Source organism: Gracilinanus agilis, chromosome 2, assembly GCF_016433145.1.
Source record: "Gracilinanus agilis isolate LMUSP501 chromosome 2, AgileGrace, whole genome shotgun sequence".
Classification (NCBI taxonomy): domain Eukaryota; kingdom Metazoa; phylum Chordata; class Mammalia; order Didelphimorphia; family Didelphidae; genus Gracilinanus; species Gracilinanus agilis.
Genome location: NC_058131.1, coordinates 437153413 through 437181408, shown reverse-complemented (window position 1 = coordinate 437181408; position 27996 = coordinate 437153413). Strand labels below are relative to the sequence as shown.

Sequence of the window (27996 nt, the reverse complement as noted above, 5' to 3'; positions counted from 1 at the left end):
AGTTAGTGGCCAACCAAATTCCTGGAGAAGTGTCTGATGTAAACTTATTGCTCATGCCACTCAAGGTTCTTATATATCCAACTTTCCAGAAGATGCAGAGATCTGTACTACTGTTGGAATCTTGGTCAAGTTCAGTAGAGCACAGTAACAATCAAGGTACCTTCATATTACTCATGATATACTCAACTTAGTGGTCAGAGCTACAAGTTATGTTCTTTATCCTTGAACTAAGCACTCAAAAGGAGATAAGTCTCAAAAAAGGGTGGACAAAATGCTTGGAACAGCAAAAGCGAGAAGTCTCTACCTAGTAGCAGCCATTTAGTAAGAATTTCTCATTTAAGTCCACCTAGAGGGAGAAAGGTTTCCATCCTGGTAACAGTTGGCAGGTATCAAATGCTAGCAGTGGATATAGACATTCGTACCTATAGAGATGAGCTGCTCCCCCTGCTTTTGATAAAAAGTGGATTCTGCTACAGATAATGCCCAGAAATTTTCTTTTAATTTTCATTGCTATTCTGATTTTTTTTATCTCTTCCCCCTTCTGAAATATAGCTTCTCTGTTAAACATTGTCCAGATACTATCAGAAAGAAGCAGAAAGGGATGGGAAACAGAAAACTCAGTATCAGATATATATAGCAGAAATAATCAAGATAATTAATAAAGACAGGTAAAATCTGGGGAATTCTGGTCTAGAATTTTTGTGTTCCCATTTCCTAGGGGCAGAATCAGATAAATCATACAATAGCTGAATTTATGTATTTCTTCAGTTCAAGAAAGAGATGTCTACCTAGATTAGAAGTTTAACTCACTTAAAGAGAAAACCAATTACATGTAGGAAAAGTAGCACAATAGCTTCTGAATCTTAGGGGAAGAAATAGTCAGGCAGAGCTTAGTGCCACAGCTTGTATCAGCTAGGGAAATGTGGTGCCTTAAAAATTAATATTTCCAGGGGCAGCTAGGTGGCTCAGCAGATTGAGAGCCCAAACTAGAAACAGAAGGTCTTTTCAAATCTTACATTAAGCCATTTCCTAGCTATGACATGCTGGGCAAGTCACTTATCCCCAGTTGCCTCTTCCACCTTGAAACCAGTACACAGTATTGTAAGGTAAGGGTTAAAAAAAAAAATCAATATTTCTATAATCACAGAACTTCAGGACTACAAAGATCACCTAGTTAGTCAATAAGGATTTATTAAGTGCCTACTGTATACCTGAAACTATACTCATTATACAGGTAAGCAAAAGCTCAACAACATTAACTTTTTCAAGATCATAAGCTAGTAAATATTGAACTTGGTATTCAAACCCAGGGCTGCTAACTGCAAGTCTTTCCGCTACATTGGGCCACTGATTTATAGTCTACAACAGTAGTGTCAAACTCATTGCACATTGATTTAGAAAAACCCACAGATTTACATTATATTATAATGTATTTTTATTTATTTTGTTAAACATTTCCCAAATTATATTTTAATTTGGTTTCAGCCTCTGCTGGAATTTGACACCTCTGACCTACAATATGCAATTGAAAAATAAAAATGAAAAATGCATTTTTCATTTCTTTCCAAATGAGACTGGATGTTAGCATTAAGACAATTATAATGTGTTTTTGGAAGGCTAGATAAGTATTGGTCTTTATGACTACACCAATACTTTTACCAGTGACTCCATCTGGCTGGGTGAAGAATTTTTTGATGGAGAAGCATGAGTGTTATCTCAGGTACAACCCTTCTGAATTTTATACTCTTCATCTTTAACTTGAAGGAACAAATGTATGAATGATTCCATACTTAGGTTATTCTATCCTGTTACATTTAGTTGTATCTAAGACAGACAGGAATCCCTTCAGTAAAACTCATTTACCAGTTTTTATACACATTGTAGTCATGTTTTATATCATTTGAGAACCCGGAATATTGACAAGTAAATAAAATGTTAATGTACAAACTTGGTAATTTTGGAAATCATAAACAGTCTTTAGAAACAAAGTCATTCTGTCTTATCAGTTCAATTTTGCTTCAGAAATCATTCTCATTCTCTCTGTCTTTCATAACATCAAACTTTTACTTTCCAATGCTATATTCCTATCTATCTAGAAATATGTTCAGGTCTCCCCAATCCTTTAGAAGGAAAAAAAAAAGATCTTTGATCTTTCTGCTTCCATTTCAAAGCACTGCTCTTGCTCCTCTTCTTGTTCTTTCTATAATCTCTTTTTCCAAATCTCATTTATTTCCAAGAATTCAACTACCACTTACCCTAGGCCAGTGATGATAAAGCTATGGGACACATGACAAAGATGGTATGCAAAGCACTCTGTGGACATGCACACAGCGTACCCCCTTCAAATCACACACACACACACACACACACACACACACACACACACACACACACACACACACACGTGTCTTACTAGAAAGGCAGAGAGGCTTGGGCAGAGCTGCTTCACTATGCCTGATGACATTTTTTTTTCACATCATCCTCCCTTCTACCCAGCAGCCCAATAGGAGCACTTCCTCCCTCCCCTGTCTGAGGTAAGAGGGGTGGCTCACAAGTGGCAGAGCTGGAGGGGAGTGGAGCACTCAGGCCACTCCACTTTCCCTCTCTATACTTGCTGAGACCATTCCTCACTTTACCCATCTGTCTGCCTGGCAGCCCAATTGAAGCACTTTCTCCTTCCCTGGTGTGGAGTGGATGGGGGGGAGGCAGGATTTGCCCAGCACACAGTCGTATTGGGGGTGGGGCAGGGCACAGCACAGTCTCTAAAAGGTTCGCCACTAGTGCCCTAGGTTATTGTGTGACGCATCTCAGACTTACAATAGCAATGATTCACCACATTCCAAAATGAATAATACTTTTAGTATCAAAAACTTACACAAACTACAATAGTTCATGACAAAGAGATTTTATGAATTCAGTAATGCTTTTAAATAAATTTATATTACACAGAATGATAGAATTTAGGAGCTGGAAAGAACCTCAGAGGTCACCTATTTATAAGCCGTTCCAAAAGAACCCTTTCTTTAAAACATCCCCAGCAAGGAATCATTCAGCTTCTGCTTGAAGATCTATAAGAAGAAATTGGCAAACTATTACACTTCAGAATAATTGCTAGGTGCTAGTTTATATCAATGTTTCCCATTTAGAGGTGCAAAAACTGCCTTGGGGCTTGTGATGATGGTCCAAAAGATTCAAACTGAAAATTCTTTAACAGTACCTTAAGCACCTTAATAAACAGTACCTTAATAAATAATTGCACAATTATGTTTTATATATATATGCATATATATGTGTGTATGCATATATACATATACACACATAATTTTTTCTGTGACAATCATGCATTTGAAACACTACAGATTAATTTCTGCAGAGATTCAAAACTATCACAATCATGTATTCAATGATTTTGTCTGTGCAGAAATGACATAAAACTCTGACTTCTTCTAAGTGCAACATATTATTGAAATTTTGCAACCTGAAGTCAAATTGTTTTCACACTACCATGTGAGTTTGACATCCAAACACAAACCAATTCTCACATTTCCTCATTTATATTCTGTATACAGTCCCAGAGGAGGGTATCTTGTTTCTCATCACCCTGATAAAAGTGGGATATTAAGGTAATATTATCATAACATCAAAATGTTATGAACATTCTTTCAGTAAAAAGGTCAGGTTGTTTAAAAACCATGACCAGACTATTTACCACCTCAGGGAGGGAAAGACAAAATCTTAATCTTAAACTGCCAGAAGACAATTGTCAAAAATTGTTTATATGCTATCCACATCTAGAGAAAGAATTGTGGGAGCAGAAATCCAGAAGAAAACATATGATTTATCACTTGTATGGGTATATGATCTGGATTTTTGATGTTAAAAGATTACTCTATTACAAAAATGAATAATATGGAAATGGGATTTGAGTGATAATATGTGCTTAACACAGTGAAACTGCTTGTCAACTCTGGGAGAGGGAAGGAATATGGGAGGGAAACAACAAGAATCATGGAATCATGGAAAAAATTAAAAAATTGTTTCTACATGTAATTGAAATGGAATCTCCAGCTCTAGCACACAGACTCCTGTCAGCTCTTCTCTTACTCAAAAATCCAGCTCTTCCTGCCTCTTAAAGAGACAGAGAGAGAGATTAAGAAAGTCCCTTTAACAACCTCATTAATATTTTCACCAAAATACATTATGTAGAGGCAGAACAGAAGAGAGCCTAATACAGAACTCTGGGGTACACATAAAATTAGGGCCCATGACTCAGAAGACAAGCCAGCAAAGCAAACTGAAAAAGAGGCAGGAGAATATAGTATTATATAAATCTAGAGGGAAAAGAGAATCCAAGAGAAGGGGTTTGTCAACAGTGTCAATGCCGTAGAAAAGTTAAGGAGGATTAGGAATTTTTAAAAAATCATCAGATTTCAAAGAGATCCCTGTTAAATTAGGAAAAAAGTACTTTCAGTAGTTGGGTAAAGAGGTCAGAAGCCAGATTACAAAGGGTTATTTCTTAAGAGAGGAGGAAGCAGAGGCAACAAGTAAAGGAAGCTTCTTCCAGAAATTTGAATGAGAAATAGAGTAAAGATACAGAATGATAGACTGAAGGAATGGTCAAGTCTAATGAAAAATTTTTTTAAGGATGAGGGGAGAACTGAAAATCTTTGAAGTAATAGAAAAGAAAACATTTGATAGGAAGAAAGATATGAAAATTTAAGAGGAGGAAGACTGATGATACAATCTGCTGGAGAGATGGAGTAGGAAGAGTAAGAAGGCTTGAGGAGGAAAGTAAAGATTAAGGACATTTCTGAAGGGAGTGGGCATCACTTAGGGGAGAACAAAAGAACTGTTCTGCTGCAATGGAGACCCTATTGAAATTGAATAACATGAATTTATAATTTACCCAGTCCTACAGTTATAAGGACTTCCTCCAGCTTTGTTCTTCAATGGTTTTTGAATAAAAGTAGAAGAGTCTAATAGCTGAGATTTGATAAGAGATATGTGGTGATAGAACAAATGGGCAAAGGATTCAAGAGTGGAAGACAGTGTAAAGCTGAAAAGGCCAACTACTGGGCTGAGGCTAAAAAGGTAGGAAAGTGATGTAAGAAAAGAGGTCATGATACTAACAAAAGGGGGAGAAACTAAATATGTAGAATGAGACGTATTGGACATGGCTAACTATGGTCCTTTATTTTGGCTTATTGTGCTTATTTCCTTTTTTCCTCCAATTACATGTAAAAATAGTTTTCAAAACTTTTAAGTCTCAAATTCTCTCTCTCTCTCTCTATTCACCCCCACCCCAACCCACTGAGATGGTAAGTAATCTGATACAGATATTACATGTGCAATCATGTAAAATATTTTCTCATAAAATCCTTTTGTGGAAGGAACCCTGAAGAAAAAAATTTGGAAAGAAAGTGAAAAAAGTTTACTTTGGTCAGAATTCAGATTCCTTCAGTTCCTTTACTGGAAGCAGAGGGCATTTTTTGGTTTTTATCATGAGTCCTTTGGGATTGTTTTGGATCACTGTATTGCTGAGAATAGCTAATTTTTCACAGTTGTTCACTGTACGGTATTCTTGTCTTTATAAACAATGTTCTCCTGGTTTTGCTTTATTTCACTCTGCTTTAATTCATTTAAGTCCTTCCAGGTTTTTCTAATCTCCTCTTGCTTGTTATTTCTTAGAGGACAATAGTATTCCATTACAATCATATACGATAACCTAATCAGCCATTCCCCAATTGATGGGTATCCCTTCACTTTCCAATTCTTTGCCCACACAAAAAGAGCTGCTTTAATTATTTTTATACACATAGGTCCTTCCCCTTTTTTTTATCTCATTGGAATACAAACCTAGTAATGCCTATTGCTCAGTCAGTTACGTTTTATAGCCCTTTGGGCATTGGTCCAAGTTAATGGATATTTCTTCTAAGGATTGTTTTTCTTTATTTTTCCTAGGGGTAAGGAGAAATGGAAAGGAAAAAATGCTTACTGATTGAAAAAAAAATTGAAAAATTGATTAATTTTAAAAAGTATTGAGGGATACAAGGATTGAAGATTTCAGTGAAAATAAAAATAAGTTTAGGAGAGAAGTACTTGTTGTTCCCACTTCTTCCCCTCTCACTTTTTTTTAAACCCTTACCTCTGTCTTAGAATGAGTTCTAAGACAGAAGACTGGCAAGGGCTAGAAAACTGGAGTTGAGTGACTAACCCAGAATCACACAGCTAGGAAGTGACTGAGGCCACATTTGAATCCAAGTCTTCCCAATGCCAGGTCTGGCACTCTAACCACTGTGTTACCTAGCCTGCTGGCTTCTGACCTCCTCATCCAACTACTGAAATGCCTTTCTCCAAATTGTCAGGTATCTCTTAATTGCCAAATCTGATGACTTTTTCTTATTCTTAATATTCTTTGACCTGTCTGCTACATTTAATAACTCTAACCATCCTTGGATTCTTTCTTCTCTCCAGATTTTCATAACACTATTGTCTCCTGGCTTATCTCCTACCTGTCTGATTACTATTTTTTAGTTTCTAGTCTCTAACTGCAAGTAGGAAGAGGTGGAATTATAAGGAGTTATTCTCAGATAAAGGAATGTCAGAGTTTCTAATTAGGGAAATGTAACATTTATAGGTAATAATTAGATCTAATGTGAATTTGTAGCAGAAGTAGAATAGTCATGGAATTTAAGGAGGCTGAGAAAAAGAAAGGTTAGAAAGTTTGAATATAAGTGCATACTAAAGCTTCCCTGTAAAAGAAGAATTAAAGAAGAGAAAAAGACATTGACATAGCTATTGAAAATCTTGAAAAGGGAGGACAAGGAGTTGGAATTATTACAGCTACCATAACTAAGATTAGATAGAAAATTTTGACTGGATAGACTTCAAAAGAGGAAAGGTTACTGAGGGAAGTTAAAAAAAAAAAACAGCAAGTAACAATAAGAAGAATGGAGTATCCTGATTCCTCCTCCAGGGCCAGTATGTAAAAGAAGAAACATCCACCACTGGAGTAGAAATCCTAGGATGGAGTTTTGTCATGTCAAACAGGTAAAGTAAGTCAAGTCAAGAAAACAATATATACATCTTAACAATGTCAAAATGGAAAAAAACAAAAACAGGTAAATGCCAATATTGCAAATTACAAGGAATAAGCATGACTCCAAAGAAAAGAAGTGATAACGTACTCCAACTCTACTCCTTTGCAGAGAAGGGAAGTCCACAAAGTCCACTGAATATATTTTCACATTTTTTTTCAATGTACTGATCAGTTTCAGTTTTTTATATTACTTCTTTTTTTTTAATAATATTATTTATAATGTGGAATGCCTCTCTAGGAGGGGAGAAGAGACACTAGAAGAAAGTTATGGTGATAAAAAAACAAGCAGATATCAATAGAATTAATTTTTAAAAGTAAAATATGGAGACAGAAAAACAATAAACACTATGACTACAACAATGTAAATGGAAAGAATAGCCACAAAAAAACTCAATGCTGTAAAATTAAATAATAATGTTATTTTGTAAGACTACAAAAGAGAAAATAAATTCACTCTGGATGAATCTAAGAGAAAAATCATGAGCACTGAAAAAAAAAAAGGGGGGGGGAACCATAGGGGTAAAGCCATTCCTTGTACACTTACAAATACATGGCCACTGTGACTCCAAATTCCAAAGATACAGCCCTAGAAATTTCAACCAGAATAAAAAGTGTCCTTTTCATCTATTAAGACTATTTCACACAGAAAATGTTTATTCAACCAATGAAAGTATAACCCTAAGGCAGCCCCAACTCTCTATAAATAGTGGGCAATGTCCTAAAAATAACACAACTATAAAGTAGAAATGGTTTAAGCTGATAATGAGCAGTGAAGTTCTAATCTTTCTATTTTTCTCCACAAATTTATCCTTGTTATCTAACAAGTTTTCCTTCTGCTAAAAAAGGATTTATGGGACTATGCTCACTTTTCAATCTCTTTTCAATTTAGTCAATTTTCACTGGTAATAGAAAAAAAAAGTGAAGCCAATCACAGTTGGAAAATTACATCTTGTTTTTAAAGGTGCCAATTTCAGAAAAGACCATTTATCAGTGGTACTTACTGGGTTCCCGGCTCTGTGGTGAAATGCATTCTCTGATGGATTCAGTGATTCCCAAACTGGCTGCAGTAGGCAGAGGACCAAGTAAAGTTTCTAAAGCTGGTGGCTTAATTGGGTCTAAGGATCCATTTCCACAACTTAGATCATCATCACTGTTCAATCTGTTTCTATCAAGAAGCTCCTTATAAAAGTCTTTATTTAAATGATTTGCAGCTGCTTCTAGTTCTTCATCTTCTGCTTCTTCTTCTCCAAATATACTGGAAGTATTATCATCTATGGAATCTATTAAAATAATTTTAAAAGATCACTATCACCTTTAAAAAAATGAAAATTAGTGGATCAGAAAGGACCCATTTCTTTTTTAAAAAAGGAAAGAAAGCTCTAAGCTGCAAAAGAAGCTGATTTCAACTTTTAAAGCAATTATGAAAATATAAATAAAATGAAAAAGATGTGCATCAAAAATGATACCTTATTCTTTGAGCCTTTTAAGTTTCATAAAATAATTTACTCTTTTTTAAATGTTTTAGTTATAGGTAGTAAAAATTCACATCTTAACAAATTTTTATATTAATAAGAACATCAAATTTTCTCTAAAGCAAAAAAATTAAGAAATCACATTGATTTCTAAATGTGATTGGTATAAACAAATTTCAAGCATTTCTGATGCTTGAAAGATTTCAGTGGCACAAAGGAAAGTAACAGATATACTGTGATATACTAGAAATAGCACCAAATTTGGAGGCAGAAGGTCTGGGTTTCAATTTTAGCTTGTCTACTTACAACTCATATAACACTGAATAAGTTACTTAGCCTTTCTAGGCCTTGGTTTCCTCCTCAGTAAAATGAAAGAGCTAGACTAGAGGTCTTAAGATCTCTTCCATCTCTAACTCAAAAAGTTTATGAAGTGATAATTATCAATGTTACAGATCAACAGTGATGCCTTACTATCAAGTAAAGTACATGGCATTTCCAACTAAATGCATCACATGTCAAGGCTGCACCTCAAAATCAATGTATTTAGGTCATCATCCCAACACACAACGAGATTTTCAGAACTACCAATTTTCAAGAATCCATAAGAAGAATATTTTTTTCTTTCTTTTTTAAAACCCTTAATTTCCACCTTAAAATCAATACTATATATTGGTTCCAAGGCAGAAGAGCAGTAAGGGTTAGGCAATGGTAATTAAGTGACTTGCCCAAGGTCACACAGCTAGGAAGTGTTGGAGGTTAGATTTGAATCCAGGACCTCCAGTCTCTGGGTCTGGCTCTCAATCCATTGAGCCATCTAGCTGCCCCAGCATATTAACTGTCCATTCACAGAATTAATCCATTTGTGGTAACTTTATGATGTAATCAGATGTCCCATTAAATATTTATATGCATATTTATACACATGTATTCCTACATATATTTGTTTACAAGCATGTGTGGGTGTGTATATACACACACTTAAATTTTTCCAATTAAAGAATGGCTCCAAATATATGCCTATTGTTCGATCTAGAATTATAATTTTAAAATAATCATAATATGATTACATCTGGATGAAAAGGAAAGTTACAAGGGGCATAATTCAAAGACTCATAGAGTTGAATGAGACTTTAGAGATCTTTCAGTCCATCCTATCCAGCATAATAATCATTTTTATAGGCTCTCTGAAAGATGGGCATCATTTCTTCTTTTTGTGATTTTCTCATTCTGTTTTCTAGGACAGTAATGGCAAACCTTTTAGAGATGGAGTGCCAGTCCCTTCCCCAACCCCCACTCCCAGACCAAGTGCCATGTCCCTCCACACCAGAGACCACATGCTGTGCTCTCTCCCCCTCCCCGCCACTGAGTGTACCCCACCCAACTCTTACCCCACACAGGGAAGGGAGGAAGTGCTCCTACTGGGTGGAGGGGTAAGTGAAGTGAGGAATATCTTCAGAGAGTATAGAGAGGGAGAGGGGAGTGGTCTGAGCACTCTGCTTCCCTCTAGCTCTGCTGTTTGTGAGCCACCCACCGTAATTACCCCTTTGGCACTCCCACTGGGCTACTATGCAGAGAATGGGGGATGTGAAAAAATGTCCTCAGGCATGGCAGAGAGGGGGAAGGGTGCAACTTCACCCGAGTCCCTCTTGTCTTTCTAGTAATGAACTCCGAGGGGATGGAGGGTGCACAGGGAGGGCAACCATGGGTCCACAGAGAGCACTCTGTGTGCCATCTTTGGCACTTGTGCCATAGATTCACCATCACTGCTCTAGGATCTAGCAGCATTATTAGTAGTTCTATGGATGGTGTCATACATGGAGTATATGCATATGTATATATGTATATTTTGTATGCATTTGTGTGTCTATACATTCCATAAACTGATAATTATAGGCTATCCTGAACCTGAAGAACTCAGACTATTTTAAAGAAGAAACCCTTCTAAATTTTGCTATTTATTATCGAGGAAACTATTCTTCAGATATAGGACAGTATGCATGGTGAAATACAATGGCACAAACATTTTCCTCTGATCACCTGACCAAGCTCATTTTTTTGTATAATGCAAAGAAAAGTCAAAATTGTTCACAATTCCATAATTCTTCATTTTAGTATAAGTCATAATCTCTTTTTAAAAATTGGGTTAACTTACCATCTTTAGTGAAATGTGCAAGTGCTCCTTTCACCTTCGGCCTACTGTTCTCTAATTCAATCTCTATCTCGTCCTGGTAGCTTGATATTTCACCTTTTGTAATAAATTTTTTTAAAAATAATTACTCATTAGCATCCAATGCCTAAGGAAAAAATAAATAATCTAAGCTATAAGACAAGACTGCTACCTTCCACATCCTCAAGTTCTTTTGATAAGGCCTGTTCAAGCTGAAACAGAAGAGGAAAAAGTTGCATTTTAGTAAGTAAATTATATATTTTAGAATAACATTTTTTCTGTAATTCTTGTATTTCTTATTATAAAGATATTTATTTTTCAATAGTAATTCTCTTTTACTTCCAATCCATAATGGTTTGGTTTTTTTTGGTTACTGTAACAGATGATGTCAAATAGCAGTTCTTAAGAAATTGGGAAACCAGGACAGCTAGGTAGCACAGTGGATAGATCACCAGGCCTGGAATCAGGAGGCCCAGGATTCAAATCTAACCTTAAATGCTTCCTAGCTATATACTAAGGCAGAAAGTGTTTAAAAAAGAGAGAGAGAAAGAGAAAAAAGAAACTGGGAAACCCTTAATGGGCCTAGGACCTTTCTTCTACTCACTATTAAAGATGACAAATGTTTGGTGTTGTCTGAATTCTTAGTATCTTGACTGAAAAACGTAATTTGGGGGAAGAAGGCAACATTTTCATAAAATTTTAGTAGATATTATTTAGCTACTTGTAAAATACTAGAAAGACAAAAAACACTGCCCTACAGATATGGGAATATGGCTAGCTTGTATCTATGTGTGTGTCCACTCTATGAATGTATAGTAAATGATCTTCCTTATTATAACATGAGGACATCTTTAATCCAAGTGTTACCCTTGAACAAGTCAAAATGATAAATTTATAATATCAAGAATAAACAGCAGAATAGGAAAACATTCATAGTTAGGACGTTCTAGATCAGGAAACAAAATTCACAAATAAAAGTTGTTTGAGAAAACATCTAAGGAACACAATAAATATACAGAGTTCTGAAAGAAGAACCAAATTGCAAAACTAGACTAGAAAATCTAAATCCACTGTGAATCAAACAGTAATGGAATAGGAGGATGCGTATAGGTCATATTTCAGCAGCAATCTGGGCCTTTGCCATTCCTGAGCCTGAATAAAATTGTAAAAACTCAAAGAAGTTCCTAACCCACTCCTTTACTTATATTCACTTCACAAAGCACTGTTGTTGCTAATCCATGTTGTAGGCCAAAGGATAATAAACATAGTGCTACAATAAATGTATAATGAGAACCTATTTTTACCTTACCTGAAACAAGATAATTTTAAAAATCTTAAAAAGAGCTAGGATGTCCATGTATATTAGTCTCAAGCTCAATTACTTCTAACCCTTTTATTAAACTCTAAAGATCTGGATGCTATAAGCTAGAGATCCTAAAGATGATCTACTCTAACCTCATTTTGCAGATGAGAAAATGAAAAATTAGTGACTAGATGTGTCATATTCAAATCCATACAATATGTGCAATAGAACTGAGACAAGAACCCAAGCATTTGGATTTATGGTGCAGTGCTCTTTTTTTTTTAAAAGTTCTGAACTTAACACCAAATAAAATAAGCATTTTGATAAATATAAGACACAAAAAGGAAATTGTCCATGAAGCCAAACTTTATTACATATAACTTGATTTTCATTTTAAGTATATAACAAATTCAACATGAAACTTTCAAAGCCACCCAATTTGCTCCATTGTTCTTTTCACTATACCATGATACCTTAAAGTGGAATTAGCTTCATAATCTTCATTTCTCAATAACTCTGCTTAAGCTTGTTTTGAAAAACAGTATTTGTAATACTATAAGACATCTTTAGCCCTTAGTATACCCATCTCTGTGGGGCAGTGTTTTATGGCTTTACAGTATTTTAGAAGTAGCTAAATAATAAATCATTTTTTAGAAAACTATAGCAAACTCATAGAAGCTTCTAACCACAACCTTAAGTTACATTCGCTTGTTAAAAATGTTAAATGACAAAAAAAGAAAGAAAATTTTAAATGTTTTGTATATAAAGGGGGAAAAGCCAGCATGGTGGCATAATAGAGTGCTGAGCCTGAGGTAAAGAGGCTTCATCATCCTTGTGAGTTCAAATCTGGCCTCAGACACTTCTAAGCTGTGTTCCTCTGGGTCAGTCACTTAATCCTGTTTACTTCAGTTCCTTATCTATAAAATAGCTGGAGAAGGAAATGAAAAACTCTCCAGTATCTTTGCCAAAACAATTCCAAATGGGGTCACAGAATCAGACACAACTGAAACAACTACCTACCAGTCAAAGTTACTCTCTTCACACCTTAAAAGAGTGTGTGCCTATATATAGGACAAAATATACTCCTCCTTCCTCTAACACATGAAGGAAGATTACAGTAATTTTAATATTCCTGAATTTCTGGTGAACCTTTCTGGCATCATTAGCAATTCAAATAATCTTTCTGTCAAATAAAATTCTGAGCTATAAACATCAAGATGACAGAACTGAAAGTGTGAGGCTTCGGTTAATACTTAGCGCTCATCAATTTATCTTAAAACCAAACATTTATGAAACAATTCACTTCACTTAGCAGTCTATTTATATCTAAGGTAATTACGAAGAACTTTCTTCAAACTGTTGGTGAACTATATAATCATTTCACTTCAATGATTTGATAATTTAAAGTCAGCCTCGTTTATACATTTAGCAAATATTTATGCATCACTTCAAATTAACAGTTATTAGAAATTGCCATTGTCACACAACGAAATGTCAACACTTTCATTAAAAAGAAATTAAACAGAGCACTCTGGTCTTGATACAATGTTAGTCACCCTGAAACAATGGCTTATTTCTGAACATAGTTTATAGGAGTAGGGGCATGATGTAACCAATGGTTCTACACACTACTTACTTACTTCTTTCACCCAAAAGATACACAGGATGGCCCTCAAATGGATACTCACCCAGGAATGGGCATCTGAAGGAAGAGTTACTTCTCTTAAGGCAAACTTCTCATAAGTCACTGAACACTACTTTCAGTAACAGGTTTAATGACATAATTCCCACATACTCTATATAAGAACTTTACTGACACCACAATTCAGTTAAATACAAAACATTAAATTACAAAGAGCAATATTGCCTTGGGCAGCACATTTGCATTCATAGCACTGGCAGGAAAAAGGAAGAATAGGTGAAAGTGCTAATAAACCAAGCTCCTTGTTTCCATATATAAAGGAAATACTATAATCAGATATTAAATTGCCTTTTAGTGCTTTTTGTTAAGTGCAAATACTATTCTATGAGAGGAAGGAGTCCCTTCAAAGCAGGAAAGGAAGAAGACTGGAGGGAAGAGAAAAGCAGAGATACTGTGGTCCAGACACTCAAGCTTCATCACTTTTACTTTGGATAAATCTCAAATAGGCTTGAACTTTCTTCTTTCTTCCATTTGTGTTTGCTTGGAAATTTCACCAACTGTCTTGTCCACAAGTCCATATTGTCTTTTCTTAAAAATTTTCTAGCATTCTCTTATGCTTTTTTCTTGTGCTTTGGTCTTTTTCTTGCTTCCTTTGCTGAATTTTTTTAGGTTCTTCTTAATTGGCAATACACAATGATGGGCAAACTTTTTAAAGAGGGGCAAAAGGAAAGGAAATGCTCATCTGTCAGTCTGTTTCTAAGGCAACTCTTTCAAAGTTTCATTGTATTGTATCCTACTCATTGAATTCGTCAGATTAGGAATAATGTCCTGCAACCAGATAGAACATTTCAGGGGCCTCGCATCTGGCCCATGGGCCATAGTTTGCCCATCACTGTCTTAGACCATTTAGTACTCCAACCTCAATTTATGAATATTTTTTATAATTACTATAATAGTGACTACAACTTTGGGGAGTTTCAAATAACATTTTTCCATATAGGAATATAAACTATTTGACCTTATTGAAACCCTTCAAGAAGAAAATTTTTTGAAAAAGTTTTTTTTTTTCCTTTCACCCCTTTCTTATTTACCTTTTCATGTTTCTCTTGATTTTTGTGTTTGGATATCAAACTTTCTGCTTAGTTCTAGTCTTTTCTTTACAAATATTTGGAAATCTTCTATTGTGTTGAATGCCCATACTTTCCCCTGGAAGTATACAGTCAATTTTGATGGGTAGGTGATTCTTGTTGTAGACCCAATTCTCTTACTTTTCCGTTTCAAGATCTATTTATCATCTCCAATAATCTGATGATGGCTTAGTTGATGAGAAAATAACGGGACATAGGAGATGATCTTTTAGCTCATGCTTCCAGCTCTGTCTCCAGGAGCATGGAGTTTATTATATATATTTCAAGACTCATTTCATTCAAAAGAATCCCCACAAAACTTTGCAGATGCTCAGAAGTTACAAATTATGTCATATCAAAACACAAAAGATCTCAATGGCTTCAGAACAGAACAAGGCCAAGGCTGAATTTTAACTGGGTTCTTATCAGAAAACCAAGTTGGGGAATATTTTCTCAGGGTTGAATTGCCCCTGCTAAGGTTTTGACCTTGGCTGTACCAGGCAGCTGTATTCCTGGCCAAAGGGAAAGAGTGTTAACCTCTTAAATTCAGGTTTGCTAGGAACTTAAAGCTTTTCAATAAGGCCACAATACTTTTCAACAAGAAATCACAAGGATCACAAAAGGGGTCAAAAGAGGTGTCTCAGATTTTTATCTATTCTCTTATTGGCTTCCCACATTTCTGAATATCATATTCCAAGCCTTGAGGTCCTTTAGTGGAGAGGTTATCAGATCCTGTGTAATCCTGATTAGTGTTCCTTGATATCTGAATTGTCTCTTTCTGGCTTCCTATAATATTTTCTCCTTAGCTTGGAAACTCTTGAATTTGACAATTACATTCCTGGGGGTTGTCTTTTGAATATTTAATGTAGAGGGTGATCTATGGATTCTTTCAATGTCTATTTTGCCCTCTTGTCAAAGAACATCAGGGCAGTTTTCTTGAATAATTTCTTGTAGTATGATGTCAAGATTTCTGTTTCTTTCTGGGTTTTCGGGTAGACCAATGATTCTCAAATTGTGTCTTATAGATCTGTTTTCAAGAGCATTAATTTTCTCAGTGAGATAATTCATGTTTCTTTCTATTTTGTCACTCTTTTTGACTTTGCTTTATTAATTATTGCTCTCTTGTGAGATTATTAGCTTCTGCTTGACTAATTTTGGTCTTTAAAGGCTGGTTTTCCACTATGATCTTTTGATTTTCCCTTTTGGTTTCGTCTATTCTGCTTTTCATGGCTTCCAGCAGATCATTTCTGGTCTTCAAATTGCTTAAAATTTCATTTGACTTCTAGGCTTCTTTTCCCAATTGGGAAATTCTATCTTTTAAACTTATTTTCTTTTTGAACTATTTCCCACTTTTCTTGACAATTTTCTTCTATCTTTCTCATAATTTCAAATTTAAATTCTTCAAGAGTTTGTGACCAATTTCTTTTATTTTTTTTTGGAAGGTTTGGATGTGTTTACTTGTTTCTTGTCCTCTGCTGTCTCCTCTGTAGTTTGGATTTTTTCTCCATAAAAATTATCCAGATCATTGCCTTTCTCCTGTTCTTTTTTGTGGTTGAAGATTGTATTTCTTGGGCATTGCTGGCCATTCCTATGCTGGTTTTTCCCTCTCTTCTCTGCTAGAAGTGAGGAGGGCAGGCTCTCTGTGTATGGAGGTAAGGAGAGGTTTTTGCCTGAGGCTACTTTCCAAGTCTCCAGAGCTTCTACTGTGTGCCACCCCTCTCTGTTCTATCTCCATGTCCAAGGTTCACATTCTTCAGCCTCCTAGGATCTCAAGTCTAGCTCCTCTCCAGGGTAAGTCCCTGGTATTCTTAGTCAGCTCCCAAGAACCTAGAGATTGCCCCTCACTCGCTCTGATTCTGAAACACTGGCTCTTACTCTGGCACCATACATGGATTGGGGAAGGGTTGATCATCTTCCATTTTGGTGGGAGCTATTTCACCCCCTTATAGTGTGGAAATGCCCAAATCCCACGGAATTTCAATGCTACACCCTACTTTGGAGCCCCTTTGTTCATCTGAACTTGGTTTTTTTGTTCTTTTGAGGCACTCTGTATTGGTAGGTGGAGAGGAGAGGAAGAAATCTACCTCTACACAGCAGTCATCTTAACCCAGAAGTCCCTCCAAACATTCTTAAAGTTATTTTGTTCTCAAATAGTATGATTCTTTAATATTCAGTTTAAACTGCTCAAAGATATTTGAAAATGTGATATAATATACACACACTTAAATACCACTTTAATGTTTACAAAGCAGTTTTCTTACAACTGTGAGGTTCCTTACAAAAAATGTATATTATTACCCTCACTTTACAAATCCAAAATCACATAGCTATCATGTGTCAAAGCCATTCTTCTTCAACTGAAAAGACACAGGAAAAGACCACTTTGATTATTATAATAATAGTTTGGCAGAAAAATATACGAGAAATTTGAAAACATTAATGGTGTCTGGAATTTACCATCAATATTTGCTGGCAAGATTCTTCTCTTCCAAACTATATTAAAATAGTGTCTGAACATCCCCCCAAAGCACTTTATTAATTCTATTATAATAGATTAAAAATACTCAGAAAAGATTAAAATAAAATTATAATTATGTAGGTATTATTGCTTCACATACTTTTTCTATTCAATCTAAGTAATTAAATAACAGGGAGGATATGACTTGTCTTTTACCTGCTTTATCTTTAACTTTCTTTGCCCAGCTGTGAAAGAAGGTGGGTCACATTCGCCTTCCAAGTCAATCTTCATAAATTCATCTATGGTCAGCTGACTGGTAGGTGTATCCTCAAATTCTGTTAGCCTAAAAACATGCAAAGTGAAACTGAAACCTGCTTCCTCTTAGAAAATAACATTTTAAAGTTATTGCCAAATTTTATGCACGATGGACATAAGTATCCTGCACCTGCAATGACTTATGAAAGTGATATAAAAGATATGCTCATGGAAAACTCAACAAAAAAAGGGGGCTATTCATTTAACAAGAATGAGACTACAAACGGACAGTCCAAGTATGTCCATCATTAATCTCCTCAAAAACTAAAAGAGCCAGAGCATATACTTTTTTCTTGGGTTAGAATAATGATAGATAACCTATCATAGATTTATGGAAAGGCTTAAACAAAAATTATAGGGACTAAAAAGGTATGTGAAGGAGATACAATATGGAAGGATGAAGTACCCAGTTTAATAAAACAATGAATCAACCAAAATATCAATATCAAAAAGCTAAAATTTACAAGTGGTTCAATCAAACAAATAGCATTTTATTCATATAAATCTATGTCTGTTAAACATAACCATCATCATTTTCCTTTGACATATTATGGAGAAAAAAATTTCAAAGTAGTCTTCTATATGGCAAGATATCATTTTAATAAAAGCAATGTGTAAACTGTTGGTAAAATGGGTCACATTGGCCCTTCAGCAAAAGCCAGGGACCCAAGCATGATCAGTTTATTGGTTACATTAGTGGTGACCAAGAAATTGGGTATATGGCTTCTCCCTTTCAATGACCAAAGATGTGGCTTATTCCTTTCAATGACCAAAGACCCAGAGGAAGTGATGACAGAACCTTTTAAAGCTAGGTGCATCTTCTTTCAGACTGGCCTGACAGTATATCATCTAGATCTACCCTGTCAAAGAAAAGGCAATCCCAAATGGCTGAAAAAAACAGAAAACATCTCAATCATATTCTCCCCTCTCCCACAATTTTGGCCTTCTGCTTGGAGACCAAATCACCCCCTAACATTGAAAAGAATCAGCAAGTTGTCCTCTAGGGACTGCCAAGTCCAAGTAGTTCTGTTTACAGGATAAATGGAAATAGGGGTCTCAACTCAAACTGGTGAAAGAATAGATGCCCCAGGGGCTAGTATCTTTTTGAACAAAGAAAGAGGATTTTGAGAAGATAGAGAAAAGATGGGTTACAGAATAATATTAATTATCAAATAATACAATAATATTTTTCCTCAATCCTGCCAACTTGCTATTATGCAGTCATAAATAAGAAAAGAGTGACATTTCAATATCAAAGGGAAAACATACACACACACACACACACACACACACACACACACACATACGCACACACACACACATATATAATATTAGCAGCCTTCCACCACACAAATACCTCCAGGCAACAAAGGCTCCAAGTGAAGCCACAGGATAGAAAGCATTTAAGTTTGACAATTCTCCTGTGAAAAACATGGATAATTTAAAATATGACTATATTTAACTGACTTACTTATAGTTATAGTATTTTTAAGGCTTATATGATCTTAGTAGTTAAATATAAGGCATGTGATCATAATAAATACAAGAAGTCCAAATAATTTTCTTTTCCCTTTTTCCACTACTACATGATATAGTTTCACTTGAAAATATCAATCAAGTTTTAAAAGTTCACAATAATAGATTGACAAGTGATTGACACGTAACAGGTTGACAACTGTCACATTTATCTTGTCGAAGAAAGTAACATTTTCATCTTAAATTAAATAGGAATGACTCCTGTAAACAATTCAAAATATCATTCAAAAACTCTTATTCACAAGTCTCTTCAGTGAGATGATGACTGCACTCAATTTTTACCATGTTCTCTGTCTTCAAGAAATGCATTGCTTTCCTCAATTTAACTCTAGTTAAATTTCATAGCAAATTGGACCCATTAATTATTACATTCTTTTGCCTGCAAAGTGTCAAGCTAAACAGAAAAAAAAAAAAAAGATGATCCCAGTTAAAGAGGTTCCCTTTCTATTAAAGGGCAATGCCTAAAAGCTACTTTCATGTTTGTTTCCTGGCCATAGGGAATTAAATAAGAATTTGCACATATGTATCTCACTTGAGGTTTTTGTAGGAAATACTTTCCTATTATTATAAGCTTTTAATAGAATAAGGACATCAACTTGAAAGTAAGTTAAAGGGAAAGGACAAGAAATGACATAAATAACTAGAAAAATCAGCAACTGGCATTCAAGTAAGGTGTCTTCCAGCTCAAAAATTTTAGAATTCTGCAAAAGATAATTGGAGAAACACTTTGAAGCTAATAGTGGGCACAGAATATATTGAAGATTCTATCCCTCCCTAAACCCCCACCCCTCATTACATGAAAGAAGCCCAAAGGTTTGAGTAAACAACATACTCAGTATGACCATACATGTTGGCTGAATTTTTTTTAAAAAGGTATAGTAACCAGAATAAAAAAGGTTATAGTCCCTCCGTATTGCACACTAGTCAGATCACATCTGAAAAACGGTGGTGTATTCTGTTCTAGGTGCCACTTAATACAAGTTAAATTAGGTCCAAAGAAAGGTGACCCGGAAACCAAACCCCACAAAAATCAGTTGAAGGACTTAAGGAAACTTAGGCTACAGAGATTTCCATGACAGGCTCTTTTCTCCCTCACCTCTTATCCCTCCATGATAGTTTAAGCTCATTTTGAACTTTCTCAATGTTTTATTATAGTTTTCTACTTTTTAATTATACATGTGTATCCCCAAATCGACTGACAAGCAGTTACTGGAAAGTAACTGTTTTTTTCATCCTGTTTCTTCCAAAGTATAAAGAACTCAAGATAAATACATGGAGAAATGAACATACTAAAGAAAGAAATACTTTCTCTATCAAACTTTTCATGCATTAAAGACTCTGAAATTCATAAAATTTTGTTTGTAACTTTCAAACCAAACCTACCTCTTTCTTAATGTGGATTCACAAACTTTAACCACTCGGATAACCTCTTTAACAGTTCGTCGGAAATCATGCATTCTTGCTGCAACTAGAAGTGCTACAAAATGAACAAGAAAAATCTTATGCAGTAATTACAAATTAAGAAACACTTCAGGCTATGAATCATAATCAGGTAATCCAACAAATATCTAAGTAGGAGGAATAGTAGATATAATACTAAATAGGAATAGTGATGAAGTAAATACAATGGTGGATTTGGAGTTAGGAAGATCTGTGTAGTTTGAATTCTGGCCCAGACACTTACTACTATGTGACCTTGAGCAAGTCGTTAAAGATTCAGTTTCTTAATCTATAAAGATGAGGATAATAGCACTTAATTCACAGAATTTTGAGCATCAATTGAGCCAATATATGTAAAGCACTTTCCAAATTTTAAAGTGTTACACAAATGTTAGTTATTATTACCATAAATCCCTTGATGATGTGCATACATACACAAATACACACACAGCCTTGTACAAATATAGGATGGCCAAAATCAACCTTTTCCTTGAGGTTTCACTTCTAAATCCTACAACACATAAAATTAAAGGTTTAGGGTTGAAAGAGACTTCAGATCCAGTCTAGTCACTACATTTTTAGAGAAAAAGAAACCTAAAATCAGAAAAGAGACTTGGCCAAGGTCATAGAACCAGAAAGCAGAAAAGTTGGGGTTCAAAAACAGGTTCCTTAATTCCAAAATCTAATACTATTCTATTAGTAAACTCTTCAGTCAGTAATTTATATCTTCAATAACACTAAAGAGGAATTCCTATTCTTTTGGGGTCTTCAATATCAATACCTCTCTGAATCCCCAAAAGGAATATAATAATTTTTCCTCTTTGGATTTTATAAAGAAATATGTTTATTCCTCTTTTAACCTAACATGAATTATTATTATTATTATTTTCTTTTGTTTTTATCTTAACTAGATACTAAGTTAAATGAGGGCCATGACTTTAAATTTTCTAAAAGTTTTTAGTTTAGACAAAATTGTCTCCCCCAATACAGAGTAAGCATAGTGGCAATAATGTATTAGACACATAATAAATATTCATCAAATATAATTTATGTATTACAAGCACATTTTGGAAACTTGAGTTAAAAGAAATTTTACCTTGATAATTCATGGGGTCTAGGAACAAAAACTGGAGATATCTTAGAATACTACAAAGCTACAGTTTGGAATCACTATCCTACATTATTGAATATTACAGTAGCCTAGAATAGAGGAATCAAAGGTGGGCTCCACAAAATTCCCAAGTACTGCCCAAAACAGATTAAAATGTAATTGGAAAATATTTTTTAAAATAAATAAAAATACATTAGGAATATATAATGTCAATACAGTTAATTCCCAACATTCCAGGACTTAACTTTTGTGACTTCAAGCATTTGTAAGACTTTATTATTTACTTCATTTTCACAACGGCAACCATACACATTCACAGATATGAGCAGTAGAGAGAAAAAAAATGAGTTTCAATGTGTAAAAGTTTGTGAAGTAGCTAATATCCTACTAGATACTTTATTAGTCTTGTTCATCCTACTATATTAAAGAAATAGCAGTGTATTCATTGTATATTTTCAATGTTTGCCTTTAAAACTCAAAATAAAAACTCAATTTTTATGTTGCAATTATGCCCCCAAATTGTAGTGCAAGTCTTTTTGGCTCTAAGCCCAAGCATGAAAATCAGAGATGTGACTTAATGGGAAAATAAAGGTGTTAGATAAACTTGTGCAAGAATGTCTGCAACTGCAGTCAGATAGGTGACCCTTAAGGCTCTTAAAACAAGTGCACAAAATAGATGCTACTGACAGATTAGGGTTATTTCAAACTGGTGCATCCTTCAAGATCTCCAATATCATCCACCAGCTGCAAAGAACAGTGTTGGAAGCAATGTCAAGACATCCCCAGTCTTGGTATCTTCTGACAATAGCAATTTTTAAAAAGTCCTACCTTTTCAGAGAACAGCAAAAGCACCAAAGTTTACAACAGTTTAGTTAGAGCAACACCCTCACAACACCATCTAACCCACAGGGAGATAAGATTTAAGTTAAAAAATGTTTTTGTTCTAAGAATTTTATTTCCTGTACTGGTACTTATGGTTGGTATTATAGATTACACGTGTTATGAAAAGCAAATATCGTCTGAAATCAATTTTTTATTGTGATATTAGCACAAAAAGTCAGATTCTAGGGCATTACCAATGAGACAAATATTTTGCATGTTACCAGTTTTATTTTGTGTATTGCATTCTGAGTTATTTCATGGTTATTGTCATAGGAAATGTAAATATTACCAGAACAGCTTGCTATAAAAAACTTTTTTGTAGGAAAATGTATTTTTAGCAATCTCTAGTGAAAGATCTGTTTTTGGTGGCCACAGGAACCTAACCCCATTTCCTATAGGTTCCATAATTATTCACATTTATTTTCATGCCATTTTCTAGGAATGTTAACTCCATAAAAGTTGAGAACTGACTGTATGTGATTTTTCTAAATCAATATGAAACCTCCAAGGATCCTTATATACAATTTAGTAGCAACCACTTCCTCTTGATTTTGACACCATTGATAACGGATGATTAAATGCTGCTTCTGAACATACTCAAAAGGAGAGAGAGCCCAATCTAGTACAGAATACATAATGCCACACAGTTAGAGCAGTTGCAGTTCTAAACCCAAGGGCTAGATTGTCTGAAGTCAAACCATTATATTCTTTTGATTTCTCTTCATATCATTATATTCTTAAGAAAATGATCTTAAATGTCCTAGGATAAATAATAAATGAAGTGGGTGGTTTTGTATAACTATTTGGCTAAATATTAGCATTTTATGACCTTTATACTTCATGATTTAATTAGAACATTCCTGGAATAATACATATTATAATTCCTCCGAACCTCAGACTATTTTCTGAGTTACTATGGTCAGAATTAAATATTTCTTTCACTGGTCAACCTTTAAGTGATTAATTTATCTTGATTAATTTATTTAGAATCAAGACTGATTCTTGAAAATTATAGGCACCTAGAATTTGAAGAGTTTGGAAAATACCTAAAAGAAATATTATGGCATGACATTCTTATGATTTTTAAAAATAAAAGGAAATCTGGAAAGTATTGTATGAACTCAGAAAGAGAAAAATAAGCAGAAAGAGGAGAATAATATAGATAATGTATCAATAATAATAATGTATCGATAATAATAAAGGAAAATAACTTTGCAAGACTTGAGAACACTGATCAATGGAGAAACTAAGCAATACCTCAGAGGAATGCCAAAAATGCATCCCATCTCTTAAAAGATAGGTGATGGATTATAGATACAGAATGAAATATTAACTTTCAGACTTGGCCAATGAATTAATTTGATTTACTTATGGGAGATGGGGGAAAGTCAATGAGAAGTAACAAATACAAAGAGAGAAAAGGCATCAATAAAACATTAAAAACACAAAGAAGAAAAAGTTCAGAAGAGGACACAATTAAAGAAGTCTTATTACTTAAGTCAGTCAGAGAAATGTGAATAACTTTTTTAACTGGCATTCAGCTAAATGAAAAAGCTATGATTGGCTTCGCTAAGATTTAAGGCACAGGAAAACTCCCCATTTTTTTATACTAACAATATTGGAAGTATGAGAAATTCAATTGTGTGGTTTCTGTAATTGTCATTTAGTTGTATCTGACTCTTCATGACCTCATGGACCATATCACACCAATACCGTTCATGAGGTTTTCTTGGCAGTTTGTCATTACAGCTAAGTAAATACAGAAGTAAGATTTTTTTCAAGTGCCCACATTATAACACCACCAGAAAAGAACAGGATGGTTTCAAGACCTTCCTAAAAAGAAATGGAAAAACACTCCATCTCTATCTCCCTCATTTCAAGGTCATCTCCCTTGCTCCCTCCTCTTGAGACTCAATTCCTAGTTTCCTAAAAGTCTTACTTGCCTTTCAATGAGTGAAGAATAAAGAGGTCAGGAGAAAGGAAGAACTAAAATGAAGAAAAGAAAAGTTGTCTCAAAGGCTTAGCAAAGAGGTTCATTCAAAACTTCTAAAATTTTAGGAAAAAACAAAAAACTCCGAGTTTGAGACAACTTCATATTGTCATACTGTTCCTATTTTCACAAATGATCTTTTTGTTAATACACTTCAAAGTTGTGTTGTCTTTTTCTATAACTGAGGTCATTTATAGCCACATCGACCAGAAAGAAGATGCTGTAAGAGCCCCTTGTAGGGTTTCTCTCTCCTCTAAGTTATATAGATATTTAGAGGCTGGACTCTGGGCTGAGATGACATCTACAATACATAGACTAGATACCTGCTCCACAGAGGCCTGAGGGCCGGCGCCCTGTGTGCATCCAGTCTCTCTTCATCCTCTGAAGTAGTCTCAGGGCTGTCATGGACACTTCATGGTTCTTTTCTCCAAACTCCAACATGTGTGCAAAGCGAGGAATATATAGACATGGATCTATTTTAAAAAAAAAAGCACATACACACATATATTCAATACCAGCATAGAGAGTAAGATTTTGTGTCATTGATTTCATGTTTTGTCAGTTACTTCCAACACATAAATTAGCCTAAGGAATACTTTGAGGCCAGGCTGGGTAAATGACAAAATCTGAAAGGTGATGATTAACAATAGATGTTAACTTGGAATTAAACTTCCAAAGAAGTATTTCAGAGACTTCTTTGACATTATGCTACTCAATAATTTTAACCAAAAACTTAGATGAAAATATATCAAATCTGCAGGTGGTATAAGACTAACAGGGACAGTTATGTGATGTATGACAGAGTTAAAATCCAAAAAGATCTTAGTAGGCTGGATCTGTGAACAGAAGACAAGGTGAAATTTAATTAAGAATAAATGCAAAGTTCTACATTTGGGTTCAAAATAACAAGATTTACAACTATAAGATGGGGCAGGCATGAAAAGGAAATATTTCATATGGAAAAGAACTGGGGATTTTAGTGTACTCTACACTTAAAGAGTAATGTAAAGTGACAGCAAAAAAGATCTAATATAACCTTAGGCTACACTAAGAGAAATATTCTATATAACAAAGCAATTAATAGATCCACTATAGTTTGCCTTTGTCAGACCACATCTAGAAAATATGTTCACTTCTGGGCACCCAATTTTACATTGTCAAACGTATATTCATTCATAGGAGAGCAACCTCCTATAATAAAGAGTCTTGGTCATGCCATAGGAAGATTAGTGGAAAGTTGTTCATTTTGAAAAAGAACAAAGGGAGATGTGATCATGCTCTCAGAATATTTTTAAAAACTATAGAGTAGAAGGAATAAAGCTTGTTTTGCTTGGATACTGAAAGAAATAATTATGACCAGTAAAAAGAGTAACTATTAAGGAGGCAGGTTTCAACTCAATATAAAGAAATTTTCCTAATGAGAACTATCCAATAATGAATTAAGGCTGACTCAGAAAATATTAAATTCCTTTAACTGGAGGTCTTTAAGCATAGGTTAAACAAAAACTTTCTTTGATAGATTTGGACAAAAGACTTCTGAGGTCCTTTTAAACTCTGCAGTTTTACAGTCCCAAAATAAATATGCTATTTTTATCTAAATCATCATTACACTTAAGTAATATTCCTGCACAATTCATTATATTTCCAGTTGCTAGTAGAAATTTAAGAAATTTTAATCATCTATATGAAATAATTTTCCCCCTAAAATTTTTTAATCAATAAAATACAGATGGATAATTAACAATGATTCTCAGTGGAGAATACACCTAGATCAATTCAGAGGGGGAAAAATAACCAAGAGTTATATATGAAAATTAAAATTTTAGTGTTTCTGAAACATCACATTCATAGCATCACAGCATATAACACAAAATATCACCATGAATTAAGAGTATAATTGAAGATGGTAACTCCGGCTTCTGGGTTAAGATGGCGGCAGAGTAAAAAGCAGCTCTTAACCTCTCCTAACCAAAACATACAGGACTCCTCAAGGGGATATAAAAACAAATCCAGATGAACGGAGGGACCCCACAGCAGGGCACAGCATAAAAGATACGTGGAATCGGGGCATTTCCATGCTATAAAGGGGTGAAATAGCTCTCACTAAATCGCGGGCTGAGCAACCCCCCCTTCCACCTCCCCACCCCCACCCCGGCACACACACACACCACCTACAACGCCAAAGCCAGCTCAAAAGAAATAGAGCAAGTTTGGGGCACCCATTAAGTCACTGGCAGCTCCAGGGCCTGTTCCTGAGAGCAGCAAGACTTAGGACCCCAAAAGGCTAAAGAACGCACACAGACTTTGAGCGCGGACACGTCTTTCTCCCAAGACATGGAAGACAATCTTCATAATCAGTCTTCAAGAGTCATAATTGGTAACTGTATTAATCAGAAGTTCCAAGCCTTTCAAAACGGTTTTTTATTATCTTAGTCATTATATAAATCAGTGATGGGCAAACTTTTTAAGAGGAGGCCAAAGGAAAGGAAATGCTCCTCTGTTAGTCTGTTTCTAAGGTAACTCTTTCAAAGTTTCATTGAATTGTATCCTACTCATTGTATTCGTCAGATTAGGAATAATGTCCTGCATCCGGATAGAACATTTCAGGGGGCCTGCATCTGGCCCACAGGCCATAGTTTGCCCATCACTGGTATAAGTTATCATGCTTCTGTTCATTTCACTCATCAATTATTGGCTTTCCAAGCTTTTCTGAAACTGCCTAATAGGTTATTTCTTACAGTGCAATAATATACCATTACATTTAAATACCATAATTTATATACCTAATTGATTAGTTCTCACTTTGTTTCTAGTTCTTTGATAGAATAGTAAGTACTGTTATATATATTTTTGTACATAAAGGTCCTTTCCCACCTATCTTTGATCACTGTGGGGTAAGTGTCTAAAAGTTCTAGCACTAGGTAATAGAATATGTAGTTTAAAGTATAATTACAAATTGCTTTCCAGAATTATTGCACCAACTGATAGATTTACCATTAGTACATTAATGTGCCTGTCCTTCCACTACTCCAACAATTACTATTTTCTTTTCTGTCAACTTTGCTAATGTCACAGATAAGAGATAGAACCACAGAGCTGTTTAAATTTGCATTTGTAGCAGTTTCTAATATTGCTGCTGATAACTGCAGGATTGTAAGTTCATACTTGCAGAGCTAGAAGGGACATCAGAGGTTATCTAGTCCAACACTTAAAGTCCAAGGAAGTTAAGTGATTTACTTAAAGTTACCCAAGTAGTAGAAGCTAGGTGCTCAGATTCCAGAAAGAATGCTTTTTCCCCACCATCACCACTTGTATTTCTTCTTTTGAAAACTTCCTGCTGTTCCTGTTCTTCTTTGACTATTCTTCTATTAAGGAATAGCTGTGGTTATTATACATTTATACCAATTCACTACATGTATTGTATATCAGATCTTTTTCAAAGTAATTTGCTACA

At 34.8% G+C, this 27996-nt stretch overlaps 1 protein-coding gene across 3 annotated transcripts in view; it reads right to left on the bottom strand.

The window, feature by feature from the left end:
- The window catches only part of BRF1 (BRF1 RNA polymerase III transcription initiation factor subunit), a 195085-nt gene that overhangs the window by 74798 nt on the left and 92291 nt on the right, over positions 1-27996 (bottom strand). For all 3 annotated transcript variants that reach the window (XM_044664724.1, XM_044664725.1, XM_044664726.1), the window contains 6 exons: positions 24866-25015; positions 20503-20596; positions 17485-17611; positions 10911-10950; positions 10724-10816; positions 8101-8379 (listed from right to left, as the gene is read on the bottom strand). In XM_044664724.1, coding sequence (XP_044520659.1) covers positions 8101-8379; positions 10724-10816; positions 10911-10950; positions 17485-17611; positions 20503-20596; positions 24866-25015 — 783 coding nt within the window. The remainder of the gene's footprint in view (positions 1-8100; positions 8380-10723; positions 10817-10910; positions 10951-17484; positions 17612-20502; positions 20597-24865; positions 25016-27996) is intronic.